We start from the raw sequence: 15,033 nt of genomic DNA, 5'->3' as shown, positions 1-15,033 counted from the left end.
TAGGTCTTCAGGTGTGGTAGGCAGCATCTTTACCTGTGCAGCCATCTTACTGGCCCAGTTTGGCCATTTGTGAAACAAAATGGCCAGAGTGGTGCTCTAGCTCAGTGATAGAATATATGCCTGGTGCTGGGAGGTGGTGTTGCACGCCTTTAACCCTAACACTCAGGAGGCAGAGACAGATGGATCTCTATGAGTTCAAGGATAGACTAGTCTACAAAGTGAGTTTCAGAACAGCCAGGACTGTTACACAGAGAAACCCTGTTTTGAACAAACAAACAAACAAACACATAAAAAGAATGTATGCCTGGCTTGTGCAGAATCATGGGTTTAGTCTGCCTGAAATAAATTGTGCCTTCTGCGTTTCAGAAGCTTAGGTTTCTTCTCTAATATTTGACATTGTTATTACTCTTTCCTTTTAAGATAGTGTTTTGCCATATAGCTCAGGTTGGTTTCCATCTCATATTCCTCATCTACCCTCCCGAGTCCAAGTATAGATATATGATACCATGCCTGGTGTCATTCAACTGTTTAATTATTTTAATGTTTTTTTCTTTCATAGGTTTCGTTATATTATCCTCAAGCAGAAGTTTCTAGAAGCTTTGTGTGTTAACAATGCAATGTCTGCAGAAGATGAGCCCCAGCATGTAAGATTTTTATTCCTGAAGGTTTGCGCCCTAGTCTTGCTTTCAGTTATTTTATTCACTGAACCAGAAGATTATTGTCATGAGTTTTCAAAGTTTTAGGAGCTGTGATGAAGCAAGATCCATAGTTTTGCAGTTGTAGTACTTTCAATCTATAGCCCTTTTAAACTTGCTCTGTGATTTAAATCAAGGTGCTGTGTGAATACTTCAAGAGTATATTCTTCTTTAAGGTAGGTTAGACCAGGTTTGTGTATACATATAGGTGAGGTGTACGTGTGTGTATGCACACGGAGGCCAGAGAACCCTCATAGGTGTCCACACTTCCTTGTTCCCTCGAGGCAAGGCCTGGGGAAGGGTTATGGAGCCATCTCTCTAAGCTCTCTTCTTTGTTAAAAGAAGATGTTGGTTCCCAACATCTACATGATGGCTCATGACCATCTGTAACTCCAGTTCCCAGGGATTTAGCACCCTCTTCTGGCCTCCTAGGGTACACATATGCACATACATGGCATTCAGGTAAAACATTCATGCACCTAAAAGAAAGAAAAAAGGCAGGTTCCATGTAGCCCAGGCTGGCGTTGACAGCTTATAACAGGAAGAAGACCTGTAAGCTCTTCCTGCCTTTTCCCCCTGATGCTTCTTATTTTTATATAAATGATTAAATCTTGGCTAAATATTTTATATTTCAGAGTTGATCAAGCTTTAAAAACTTTACTATTAATTTATTTTCTGGGGGGGTGTCACACACTTCATGGTGAGAGTATATGAAGGTTGGAGGACAGCTTGCAGGACTCTTTCTACCATCTGGGTCCCAGGAACCAAACTAAGGTTGTTTGTTTGTTTGTTTGAGACAGAGTCTCACTTTGTAACTCTGGCTAGCTTGCAACTCACTACATAGACTAGGTTGACCTCAAACTCACAGAAATCTACTTGCCTCTGCCTCCCTAGTGCACGTCTTTAATCTCACACCCTGCCTCCATATTGATTTTCCCAAATGCTGAATTTACGGGCAGCACCTTCATGCCCTGGCTTCCAGGTTGTTTTTTAATGGAGTGCTTGGTTTTATGACTTAAATTCAATACTATAAAGTATATTTGGGTTAAAAAGTTACATTCATTTATTTAGTACTGGGGATTGAACCCAGTGTCTCACGTGTCTCAGGCAAGCACTCTACTAACTGAGCTCTATCTCCAGTCCTAGGAAGCTTCACTTGTTTATTTTTGTGTGAATGGTGTGAGTGTGTGCATGCATGTGTGTGTGTGCATGTGCATGACAGAGCTTTGTGGTAAACATGGGAGGTCTAAGAAAAACTTTTAAAGTCTGTTCTCTCCTCCCACTGTGGGTTCTGAGGATTAAACACAGGTTATCAGGCTTATGTGGAAAGTGCTATTCTCCCAAGAGCCACCTTGCCATCCAGAAAGTTAGTTTAAAGAATTATTTTTATTTATGTGTAGACATGCATATCTGTGTGTGGTTGTGTGTACATGAATGCAGTTTTCTGTGATGGCTAGAAGCGAGTATTGTATTCCTTAGAGCTGGAGTTACCAGTGGTTGTGAACCATTGGACATGGATCCTGGGATCAAAACTCAGGTCCTGTGAATAGCAATGCCCACTCTTAGCCACTGAGCCATCTAGCCTGTGTGTGTGTGTGTGTGTGTGTGTGTGTGTGTGTGTGTGTGTGTGTGTTCCACATGTGTGGAGATCAGAAGACAATTTGAGTTACTTCTCTTCTTTCACTGTGTGGATCCAGGGTTTTAAACTCAAGATTTGGTAGCAAGCCCTTTTACCCACTGAGCCATCTTGCTGGCCTGTGGATCTAAGGATTTGAACTCATGTCTTATGCCTGTGTAGTGAATGCTGTTATCCACTGAGCTATACCTACAACCAACTATGGGGAACACAGATACTCAGATCATAGCTAACCCTAAAGGATATTACAATGGGAACTTTTTTCATGATGGAGCAATTTTTGCCAGATAATGATGTCCATAAGTAGGAAAGACATTGGAACAAGTTAAATACCTCAACTTGTTATTTTGAATTTATCACTAACCAGTTGATTAAATCTGTATCCTAATTTCTCTCATATGTAAGATGGTCCAAAATAGTTAAATTCTATCAGGCATGTCCAGCCTTTTGACATTGGGACATCTACAATGCTTACACTTAAGGACTGCAAAATTGAGTTGAAAGGGAAAAAAAACCCCTCAATGTTTTAAGTCAGTTTGTTGTTATTGTTTTTTGGTTTTTTTTTTTTTTTTTAGTTTGTTTGTTTTGTTTTTTCTAGAGACAGGGTTTCTTTGTGTAACAGCCCTGGTTGTTCTGGAACTTACTTTGTAGACCAGGCTGTCCTCCAACTCACAAGAAATCTGCCTGCCTCTGCCTCAGGAGTGCTAGGATTAAAAGCAAGTTTACATTTTTTTTTTTTTTTCCAAGACAGGGTTTCTCTGTGTAGCTTTGGTACTAGGCTGGCCTTGAACTCACATTGATCTGCCTGCCTCTGCTTCCCAAGTGCTGGGACCACCACTCGGCCAAGTTTATATTTTTTGAGTTAGGCCATATTTATAGATAACCTGGGGCACATAAGTACCTCACAGGCTGAAGGTTGGACATGCTCACAAGGTATCTGACAATATTTAGTATACACATTGTTGTCAGTCATCTAATCTAAGCTTTCTTTTGTTCTATTTCTGTTGTTTTTGTAGTAATAACTATAAATGTCACCTTTGTGAATTTGCTTTCTGTCCTCATATGAATTTATTCTAAGATAAGTTGAGACTAAGAAAATGGCTCTTTTACATTTGGGATAAACCAAACAATCATGGTTTTCAGACAAACTATTGACATCCTTTGGTTTTTGCTTTTGCTGGCCATGGTGGCTCTCAACTATAATCATATTTGTAAGACTGAGACAGAAGGAGCTTAAGTTCAGACCAGCCTGAGCTAAGATGTGGAGGCCCTGTATCTAATCACATTAGCAAAATGAAAGTAAAGAATAAATAGTTGGAAATTAAAATTTTTAAGTCTGATTGTTTTTATAGGTTTTTATAGGTAAAATGTTAATTTGGTAATAAACCAAATTCTTCATTTTTTAAGCTGTGAAAACATTATCAATTAAAAATTATTACACATTCTGCAAATTGTATGTATGTTCTCTGGCACCAAAATTTATCTTTTATACTCTCAGCTTTCACGTTTCATTTTAAGGTGGCCAGTTGCCTTTCACCTCTTTTTATAGTCATCCTTTATATTTTTTAGTTGGAATTTACCATGCAGGAAGCTGTCCAGTGTCTACATGCGCTAGAGGAGTACTGTCCTTCTAAAGATGATTACAGCAAGCTCTGCCTGCTCCTCACTTTGCCTCGCCTGACCAATCATGCTGAATTTAAGGACTGGAATCCCAGCACTGCACGAGTTCATTGCTTTGAAGAGGTCTGTGTCATGGTTGCAGAGTTCATCCCTGCTGACAGGAAGCTAAGCGAGGCTGGCTTTAAAGCAAGTAACAATCGCTTATTCCAACTCGTTATGAAGGGCTTACTTTATGAATGCTGTGTAGAATTTTGTCAGAGTAAAGCAACTGGTGAAGAAATTACAGAAAGTGAAGTACTTCTTGGCATTGACCTCTTATGTGGCAACGGTTGTGATGATTTAGATCTGAGTTTATTGTCTTGGCTTCAGAATCTCCCTTCTTCAGTCTTTTCTTGTGCATTTGAACAGAAAATGCTTAATATTCATGTTGACAAACTCCTGAAGCCTACAAAAGCTGCATATGCTGATCTCTTGACTCCTCTTATCAGCAAACTCTCTCCCTACCCATCCTCACCAATGAGAAGACCTCAGTCAGCTGATGCCTATATGACTCGCTCCCTGAATCCTGCTTTAGATGGCCTCACATGTGGATTGACCAGTCATGATAAGAGAATCTCAGATCTTGGGAACAAAACTTCTCCAATGTCACACTCCTTTGCTAACTTCCATTATCCAGGAGTACAAAACCTTAGCAGAAGCCTCATGCTGGAGAATACAGAATGTCACAGTATCTATGAAGAATCTCCTGAACGGTAGGTTTTTGCTCATAAGAATTAGGAAATTATCAATTCTAAGTTGTCTGTAGTGTGTGCATGCAAATGCTCTTGGTGTTCAGCATTTATAGTTTTAAATTTAGTTTTATAAAGTAATGGGTTAAAGTTAGCTTATAAAGTAATGGGTTTCATAGTGGCACATACTTTTATATACATGCCGTTCTTACTTTGTTCTGATTGGTCTCCTTCTTCACTGTGCTCCTCCATTCCCCTGCCCTTCTGACTGGCTCCTCTTCCTCCCTCAGGTAGACCTCTCTGTGTTTTCATGCACATGTGTTTTGTTTCCTCTCTTTTCTCCCCTTCCGTAAGATACCTTCCTCCCTGTCATGATCCCCTTTCTAATTTGATGACCTAATCATATACAATATACATAAATATAATCCTAAATAGGTCCTCCTTATGTTAGAAAATGTGGTTTTGGTCTTTCTGGTCTGATTTATTTCATTTAATACAATAATTTCCAGGTGTATCCCTTTTCCTGAATATTATCATTTCATTTTCTTTATGTTTTAAGTCTCATTGTGGACTCTGACCTGCAAGGCAAGATGTGCCCATTGGTGTACTAATGGCAAGATTGTTTTGGGGACAACCAGTTGCTTTCTGACTGGATTACAGGCCCATGCTATTGGAGGGAATACATGCCTGCTACTAAGCCTGTGGCTGGGGAAGTTCCAGGTCCCAAAGGAAAATATACTCCTTTTTTTGCTAAATGGTTTTTGCTAAATGGACATCTAGTCAAAATGTCCTCTGAATGTTTATGTTTACACTGATAGAACAATGCTGCCTGGGTCAGAAAAGCTTGTTTTAGCTGAGCATGACTCACAAATGGCCGAAGTACTGAGAATAAATGGTTGAGTGCTTAGTCCTAAATGGAACGTTTATACCTCCTTCAGGGCCCAAGAAACATCACCAGAGGTGGGTGGAGGCTGGGTTGTTAAGGAAGGAGAGGAGCGCCTTGAAACACTGTTTTCTGGAAGTAGCATAGCCATCCCAGTCCCCAGCTCATAGCAGTTGTAGCTACCTGCACAAAAAGAAAAGAGGGAATAGGAGGGAGACTAGTTGAGGAGAAGCAAGTCAGCAAGTGAGAGAAGGGATAAGAGAGGTAATTGCTGTGAGAAATGATCTCAGGCATTTTATATGTATAACATTATCAGAAATACAAATTATCAAAAGCATATTACATATGTACAGGAATAAATAAAATGGCCATAAAACACCCCTCCGTGTGTGTGTCATACATTTTCTTCATCCACTCCTCTGTTGGTAGTCATCCAGGTTTATTCCGTTTCCTCACTGTTGTGAGTTGCGTAGTTGTATAGAAACATGACTGTGCAAGAATCTCTGTGATGTGGTGACTGGGAACCTTTGGGTACCTACTCAGGAGAGTTCTATGGTTGGGTTACTTGGTAGTTCTATTTTTAGTGTTTTGATAAGCTTCCATCTTGATTCCAACAATGAATTATGGGTCCTTCTTTCCCCACATTCATGCCAGCTTTAGTCATTATTTGTTTCCTTGATGATAGCCATTCTCACTGGAGATGAGGTAGAATCTCAGAGCGATTCTGTTTTCATGTCTGTGATGACTAAGGACATTGAACACTTTGTATAATATTATTGACTATTTGTATTTCTTGAGAATTGTCTGTTCAGTCATTAGGTGATTTATTGCTTTGATGAATTTTTTTCTTTAGTGTTTAATTTTTGTAACTCCTTCTATATTCTAGATATTATTTCCTTTTTTTGATTTATAATTGGCAGAACTTTTTCCCAGTTCATATGTTCTACAGAATCCTTTTAATTTTGTGTAATCTCCTTTTTTCTAGTTTTTGGGATTATTTTCTGTGTGACTGGAGTCCTTTCAAAAGTCTTTGCTTTTGCCTGTTTATTTTCTTTTAAAAGTTTCAAATCTTATGTAAGAACTTTTATCCACTTTAAATTGATTTTTGTGCAAGATGAGATATATAGGGCCAGAAAGATGGCTCAGCAGTTAAGAGCATATGCTGCTCTTCCAGAGGATCCAGGTTCAATCCCCAGCACCCACATAACACCTCACAATTGTCTAACTCTAGTTCCATGGTATCTGACACCTTCATACAGACATACATGCAGGCAGAATACCAATGCATGTGAAATAAAAGGAAAACTGAAAAAAGAGAGATACATGGATTTAGTTTCACTCATCTACATGTGGAAATCCAGTTTCCCCCGTGCTGTCTTTTCTCCAACATGTGTTGGCTTCTTTGCCAGAGAATTAGCTGTAGCTGTGTGGGTTTATTTCTTGGTCCTCTAGTCTATCTGTTGGCCTCTGTCTGGTTTTGTCCTGATACCATACATTTTTCTTTAAACTATAGTTTGTTGTGTGGCAGCACTTATCATGGTTGTTAGTAATTTATAGAAATATAGTAAACATTCTTACACATGCACACAGACTTAGGTAGTCAGAAGGACAAGCTCCTAAGTAAAGGGTTCCTTTGTGACAATGACTGTCTAATGTTGTCTTCCTGATCCCCAAAACTGTGTATTGATATGTCCTTATATACTCTGCCTAGAGAGGTCAGTACTGTATAATTAAATTCTTTAAAGTGAAAGGTCATTTAACTTCTGTAGTTGTTTCCATGGTAGCAACAGGTAAATCTGGGTATATATCTGGTATTCATATCTTCAGATGACATTTTTCTTTTTTTCCCGTGAAACAAGGTATGTAGCTTTGGCTGGCCTGGGTAGAGCAAGCTGGCTTCAAACTCATAGAGACCAACTTGCTTCTGTCGTCTAAGTGCTGGGATTAGAGGTTTGCATCATCACACCTGGGTTGCTATTAACATTTTTGAGATTTATGAAAAGCAGAAAATGTTAAGTATTTTAAAAAGCGTATTAGGAATAATCTTCCATAAAATCCCCAAATTATGCCATTAAAAAGATCATTTATTAAAAATGTGGAAAGATAGCCTAGGCATAATGGTGTGCACCTTGAATTCCAGCACTTGGGAGGCAGATGCAGGTGGATCTCTGTTTTGAGGCCAGCTTGGTTTACATACTGAGTCCCAGGACAGCCAGGGCTATATAGAGAAACTCAACTTTTTTTTTTTTTTTAAGAAGTGGTGTTATAAGTAGTTTTCCCACCAGCCTGGTCCCACAGTTGCGTCAGCCCCAAATAACCAAAGAGCCGCTCTGTATTAGAGATATAAAGCTGTTGGCCTGTTACTAGCATTTCTTATTGGCTAGCTCTGTCTTAACTATTAACCCATTTCTATTCATCTAAGTGTTTCTATGTGGTCTTATCTTGCTGGAGAGAGGGTTTGGACCTCTTCCTCTCAAGTCTCTACATCTTAACTCCTCCTCCTACATCTTCCAGTATCCTCCTTGTCTACTAGTCCCGCCTATCTTGCTTTCCTATTGGCCAACAGTGCTTTATTCATTAACCAATAAGAGAACCGTATTTATAGAATGCCATCTCCCATCGAAGTGAAAAGATCTGTTTTGCTTTCATGTTCAGTGTAAATAAGCCAAGGAAAGTCTCCTCATAAAATCTAAAGTATTAAAACTAAAGAAACATATGAGAGGGAAAAGCAAATATTTGAGTAATAAAATCACAATTCATATTTCATAAAGAGAATATAGGTATGAAATCCTCCAGCCTACCTAGTTTATAGATGAGTCTGGGCCACAAAGAATGAAAATTAATTTCTTGAAAACACATGCTACTGATATTAGGTTAGAGATCCTGCTTCCTGAGTAAATGTTTGTCTTATCTGGGTGTGACAGCACACACCTGCAGCTGTGTGTGAGAACTGAGGGTCATGACTGCACACACCTGCAGCTGTGTGTGAGAACTGAGGATCATGACAGCACATACCTGCAGCTGTGTGTGAGAACTGAGGATCATGACTGCACACACCTGCAGCTGTGTGTGAGACCTGAGGGGCATGACAGCACACACCTGCAGCTGTGTGAGAACTGAGGGTCATGACAGCACACACCTGCATCTGTGTGAGAACTGAGGATCATGACTGCACACACCTGCAGCTGTGTGTGAGATCTGAGGATCATGATAGCACACACCTGCAGATGTGTGAGAACTGAGGATCATGACTGCACACACCTATAGCTGTGTGTGTGTGGATCTGAGGATCTTGACAGCACACACCTGCAGCTGTGGTAAGAGCTGAGAATCATGGCGTACATAGCTGTGGGTTTGGTTTGTGGGAAGCTGAGGATCTCTTGAGCTCAGAAGTTTGAGACCACACAACAAGGCCCTGTCTCAATAACAGGTACCTCCTCTCTAAGCATGTTCTGTATTTTGAAAATATTTTATGTAGTTAAGAAAAGACATCTATTTTTGTATGGTTGATAAATCCTAAATCCTTAATATCCGGTTTTAATGCAAGAAAATTCCTCTAAAATGCATGTATTTATTTATTTTCACCCCATCTCTGCTTTTTCCTTTTTCTTTCTTTTTTTGGGGGAAGAAGTGATACGCCTGTTGAGGCCCCACAGCCTGTCAGCAGTGAGCCCACCTGCCAGGGTTCAAGTTTTGAAAAAGAGCCTGCAAATGGAGCACAGAATCCAGTACCGGCTAAACAAGAAAAAAATGAGGTAATATTTACTGATTGTTATGTGCCTCAAAGTTATTCTCTTTGTAAAAGTTAATAGGGTTTCTTATATAAAATATAAAATACTTACTTGGGAGTAGTACAAAGATTTTAGATATTTAGATATTGCCTTCTTTTTTTCTGGCTTCTCCCCCAAGTAATTTATAGTATGTTTAGTTGCCATGTATTTTTTATAAGTAGAGGAATTTATTAAAAATCTAAAATGCCACATATTTCATGCCTCAAATAATTGAATTTACATTAAATGTGGCTACTTTTCATTTTAAGGGCATAATTCTCTATTTTATTTATTTAATAAATAAATTTAAAATGTATAATATAGAGTAATACTTTTATCTAAGTCAAAGGTTCCATTTTTTATGTGTTTCTGACAGGAAATTGTATTATGTCATAGAATATAGATTTATGTACTGTTCCACTTAGAAGAGGTGTTAAATGTGTTTTTTCTTTCTCTTAAAAACATTTTTAATTATTGGTGTGTGTGGTGTGCACGCATGTGGGTGTATGCCACAGAGCTTATGTGTAGGTCAGGGGAGAGTTTTGTGGGAGTTACTTCTCTCTAGAATCAAACTTAGGTTGTCAGGCTTAGATGCTGGGCATCATTACCCATTTGCCCATCTCTACCCATTTATGGATGAATGGGAAATACTGAGATTGCTGAATTTAAAACCAGTTTTTACTCATGAAAGAACACTTGGAGCCTAATTTTTAGGCAAATACATGTTTCTGTCTATAGAAACCTATTTCATGCTTAGTATGAAATATGTTTGGTAAGGTTAATATTTTTACTAAATGGTAATAAGTCGTGTGAGAGATTTGATTTAAGTAATACCAAATTTATCATTATCTATATGCATATTCTCTGACTGTTATAACCATCCATTTGCATGTTGACTTTGGGCTAGTCAGGAACACACAGTAACCAGTCATTTCAGTCAGTTATTACAGAGTAAAGTAAAGGAGCTGGTAGTCTGTGACTATTAAGACACATGTGCTTAATGTTAGTTTTCAAAGAGTGGTGTAATTTTTAAATTTTTGTAGTTATAATTTTATTCAGCATTTAAAGATGATATTGTAAAAACATAATTCAGGAGTGGTCTGTTCATATGTATTATTTTTCCAATATTTTTAAGCTTCGAGATTCCACTGAACAATTTCAAGAATATTATAGGCAAAGATTACGCTATCAGCAGCATTTAGAACAGAAGGAGCAACAGCGGCAGATATACCAGCAGATGTTACTCGAAGGAGGCGTGAACCAGGAGGACGGTCCTGACCAGCAGCAAAATCTCACCGAACAGTTCCTTAATAGGTCTGTTGATCTCATGTAGTGCCATTTAAAGTGTGTGGTGACTGCTGGGGCTGGAGTGTGGCTCACAGTTAAGAGCACATGCTGTTGCTCATAGGAGACCCTTGTCCAGTTATCATCACCCACAAGGTGCTCAGAGGCTCCCCACCAACTCTGACTCATCTTCTGGCCTTTGTGGGCACCAAATATAAATGGGGTGCATAACATATATGCAGGCAAACACATAAAATAAATCTTTAAAAAACATCTAGTAGCTGGGTGGTGGTGGTTCACGCCTTTAGTCCCAGCACTCGGGAGGCAGAGGCAGTTCGAGGCCAGCCTGGTCTACAGAGTGAGTTCCAGGACAGGCTTCAAATTGATTCAGAGAAACCCTGCCTCAAAAAAACAAAAGCAGAAGAAAAAAAAAATCCAGTAACTGCTACTTTCTATGTAGTTTGAAATTTTTAAGATTTAAAAAGTGTTTTATGTAATACAGAATTACATAATGTCTTTCAGTTACAAAATCTAGCTTTGTCTCTCCTTCCCAAGTAACTGCAGCTGCAGTGTGGTGGTTTCACCCATAGGCTGGATGCTTGTGGGCTAGGTGAATCCCACTTTACCCAAGGTAGATGAAGATATAGGAGAAGTGACTTTGTTTCCTTGCTTTTGTTTTTAAGCTTTAATATTTTATGTGTGCATGCCTGGTGCTCACAGAGGCTGGAAGTCATCATCGGATCTCCTGGAACTAGAGCTGTAGACAGTTGTGAGCCACCATGTAGGTGCTGGGAATTGAACTCCAGTCCTGTGGAAGAGCAGTCAGTGCTCTTAACTGCTGAACCAACTCTCCAGCCCCTACTTAGTTTCTGTCTGCTCATTCACTTTCCCCAGGTGCCATAGGAGTAAATGAGTTCAACTCTTTATGTGAGCCCTATACTGTGTTTATAATTTTTATAGTTATGCTATTTTAAAACCAGATTCAGCCAGGCATAGTGACATGCATTTACATAGCTCTAGCTATTTGAGAGGCCAAGGTGGGATACTCATCTGAGCCTAGGAGTTAAGTTTGGAACAGACTGGCCAACAAAATGAGACTATCTTAAAAAAAACAAACAAAACAAAAAACAACCTGTAGATTCTTTTGGATTCAGCATATTAAAATGATTCCTTCTTAAACTATTAACTGTATTGTCTTTAATGATTGATTATGCATATGTGAGTTTTTAAAAATCAAGAAACCAGAATATATGTATTTAAATGAGTAGAGGTTGTTAGAAGATTGCATGTATGTATCTAATATATATGTACTTAGACAAGTTCTGGCATGTAGGAAAAGTGTTGTAGTTATTATAATTATGGATTGACAGCTACAGTGATTATTCTCAGTTCTTCATGTTCATCAATGTTAGAAGTTATGTGTGCTTGACACTCTGAGTGGAGTGTATATCATTTGATCCTATCAGCAAGTCTTCATGTGGGGAATGTTTATGATCTCACAATCTAAGTAGGCCTCTGAACAGTCACATTGGAGAGTGCTTTCTTATCTGTCTGTCTGTCTATCTGTGTAGCTTTGAAGCTTGTCCTGGAACTCCCTATGTAGACCAGGCTAGCCTTGAATTCAGAGAAATATGCCTGCCTCTGTCATCTGAATGCTGGGATTAAAGTACTCAGCTTCATTTTTTACTCATTTATTTATTTAATTTCATGCAATGAATGTTTTCCACATGCTGTATATATATATGTACTGCATGCATGCAGGATGGCCAGGCACATCAGAAGCCAGCATATGATCCCTTTGAGCTGGAGTTGAGTTGTTATATGGGTACTGGGAATTAAACCTGGGCCGCTTCTTAACTACTGGGTGAACTCTCCAGCCCCAGAGAGTGTTTCCTTACCATCTTGGATCAACTTTTGCTTGTCAGAATTATCCTAATCTGATGAAGTGACACTTGATAGTTTAGGTTATTTTCTTCATGCCCCCTAAAAGTCATGGTTGCTGTTTGACTGTCTAAACAAGATAACCTGCAATGAGTTAGAATATGATAAAGTATGAAAAAGGATCTGTGATCCCAATAGTAATTGAGATGTGCTGCCTTAGAAATAGACTATTTAAGAGTGTGCACCCTTTAAACACAATCAAAGTTAGAAATAAAGTAGTTCAGTTTCAGTTTAGAATGTCTTTATTGTTTTGTTGTTAGTGCTTGCTTGTAAGGAGTAAGGTTTTTTCCTGCTGGCCTAGATCCACCATGGCACCAGTCCCAAATAAAACACTGAGACTCTGTATTTGATATAATGCTGTTGGCCAGTTACTTGTTTCTTATTGGCTAGCTATGTCTTAATTATTAACCCATTTCTATTAATGTAAGTATTTCCACGTGGTCTCATTTTACCGGGGAGTGGGGCCAGCATCTGGTCTCCCCAGTCTCTCCTTGCTGACTCCCCCTTACTACTTCCTCGAATCATCCTTGTCTCCTGGTCCCACCTATCTTGCTTTCCTATTGGCCAACCATGCTTTATTCATTAACCAATAAGAGAAACATATTTACAGAATGACATCTCCCATCATCTCCTCTTTTCTGTCTAAAATGAAGCAAAATATATCACACAATAGTTATCAAATAAGAATCACAGTTAACAATATTTAGTTCATTATTAACATTTAGCAAGATTTAAAGAAAATATTCCATCATCTATCCTGTCTTTGTTAGTCTAAAATCCAAATGTAACTTATCTTTAATCCTAACTAAAGAAAACTATAAACATAACTATCTGTCTTCAACTCCTTCAAAGACCACAGAAGGAGAATATATAAACTCTAGAAATGACAGAGACACCTTGCCTGGTCAGTCACCCAAAGTTCTTTTGTAATGTTCCATCTTCAGCCCATAGGCCATAGTGCATCTGGCAGACTCTTCAGTAAAGAAGGAAAGTTTAAACTGTCTTCTTGTATTGGTAGTTTGTCAGTCAATTTTCTCTGTGTCCTGCAAACTGTCTGGCAGACTCTTCCATGAAGCAGGAACTCTGTAGCAATGTCCATCTTGAATCAGCAGTCACTTTTCTGTGGGTCCTGCATGTCCAGTTTATACAACAAAAGTCAAACAGTCCAGACAAGAGCAGTATCTTGTCCAAATGGCTAGTCTTGCCATATTGAAAGCAAACTCTATAACGAGTTTCTTCAATGTCCATCTTCCTTTCTGATGCAGGTGGTGTTGCCAGGAGCAGTTGTGCCTCATTGTCAAGAAAACCCTAAACCATTTTAAATGCCATATTCTGTAGGTCTTTGAAAGGTTTGAAGAATGCCTATTTATCTCAAATACATCTCTGAATATCTAGAAATCCTAACTAACTTAACTCTTAAGTTTTCACTATCATAGGTAATTATGTATAATCTGTGTTAAATTATACATTACATTTTAAATGAGCTATATAAACACAATACCTAAATAAGAGGAGAAATATACATGTCACAAAATTGACCTTAATTTATATCAATAAATGAAAATCCATTCCAAAACAAAGTATCCATTTCTATACCACAATCCCCTTTTTACCTTTAAAGATATTGGCTGTGATCATTAACCATTTATAACCAAGCCCATTTAAATGAAAACAAACATTTATAAACAATATTTGGGAATTTGGGTGTCCTTCTTTCCAAACTGCTTCTTGCTGGTAGGGGTTGCTGTCATGGGGATCCTAAGAAGATATGCAGAAATCCTGGCTGTAGTCTGCAAGGCTGCCTTGTCCCAACTGTTTTGAATGTTGGATCACCTGGGACACTTTTTTAGGGGGTCTGGCTTGATCAAACCATGTTAGTCTGGAAGGAATCCACAGCTTTTCATTTTCTATGGAAACAAAACTAGAAATCCTTTTCCCCAGTAACTTGTCCTTGAACTTAAATGTTTGAGTCAAAGCATTTTTAAAATATATAAATTTAATTAATCCAGTAGCATTTCCTTTAACAGTTGTTTCCTCGGCAGTCAAATGATACAAAGACAATATAATGCCGTACAATATCCAGATTTTCTCGGTACTTTTCATCTTTACTTGGCCTTTTTATTACTCTGTTTCTTTACTTTTTATTTTTTCATTTTTTTGAGACAGGGTTTCTTTTTTGAGACTGTAACTTTTATCTGTCCTGGAATTCACTCTGCATACCAGATTTACTTTGCAATCACAGAGATCTGCTTGCTTCTGTCTCCCGAGTGCTGGATTAAAGGCATGTGCCACCATACTCAGCTCCTCTCTGTCTTTTTAAAACCCTTATATTCTTTTTCTCTCCCAAGCCTACGTATATTTTAAAACACACTGTAAACTTTTAGCGCTTTTTCTTAATGTGAATCTGTCTTTACTGTAAATCTTTTATCTTTTCTGGCCACGAGTCTTATCTGGTAAACAACAACATTGCTAACAT

At 38.5% G+C, this 15,033-nt stretch overlaps 1 protein-coding gene across 5 annotated transcripts in view; it reads left to right on the top strand.

Moving 5' to 3' along the window:
• Wdr47 (WD repeat domain 47) overlaps nucleotides 1–15,033 on the top strand; it is a 49,951-nt gene that overhangs the window by 16,039 nt on the left and 18,879 nt on the right. For 2 of the 5 annotated variants that reach the window (XM_051177711.1, XM_051177710.1), the window contains exons 4-7: nucleotides 560–665; nucleotides 3,901–4,703; nucleotides 9,191–9,317; nucleotides 10,468–10,646. In XM_051177711.1, the coding sequence (XP_051033668.1) occupies nucleotides 560–665; nucleotides 3,901–4,703; nucleotides 9,191–9,317; nucleotides 10,468–10,646 (1,215 nt within the window). The remainder of the gene's footprint in view (nucleotides 1–559; nucleotides 666–3,900; nucleotides 4,704–9,190; nucleotides 9,318–10,467; nucleotides 10,647–15,033) is intronic. The other 3 variants (XM_051177712.1, XM_051177714.1, XM_051177713.1) reach the window with 3 other exon arrangements.

This window comes from Phodopus roborovskii, unplaced genomic scaffold (assembly GCF_943737965.1).
Source record: "Phodopus roborovskii unplaced genomic scaffold, PHOROB, whole genome shotgun sequence".
Lineage (NCBI taxonomy): Eukaryota > Metazoa > Chordata > Mammalia > Rodentia > Cricetidae > Phodopus > Phodopus roborovskii.
This window is presented reverse-complemented; position numbering and strand designations above follow the sequence as displayed.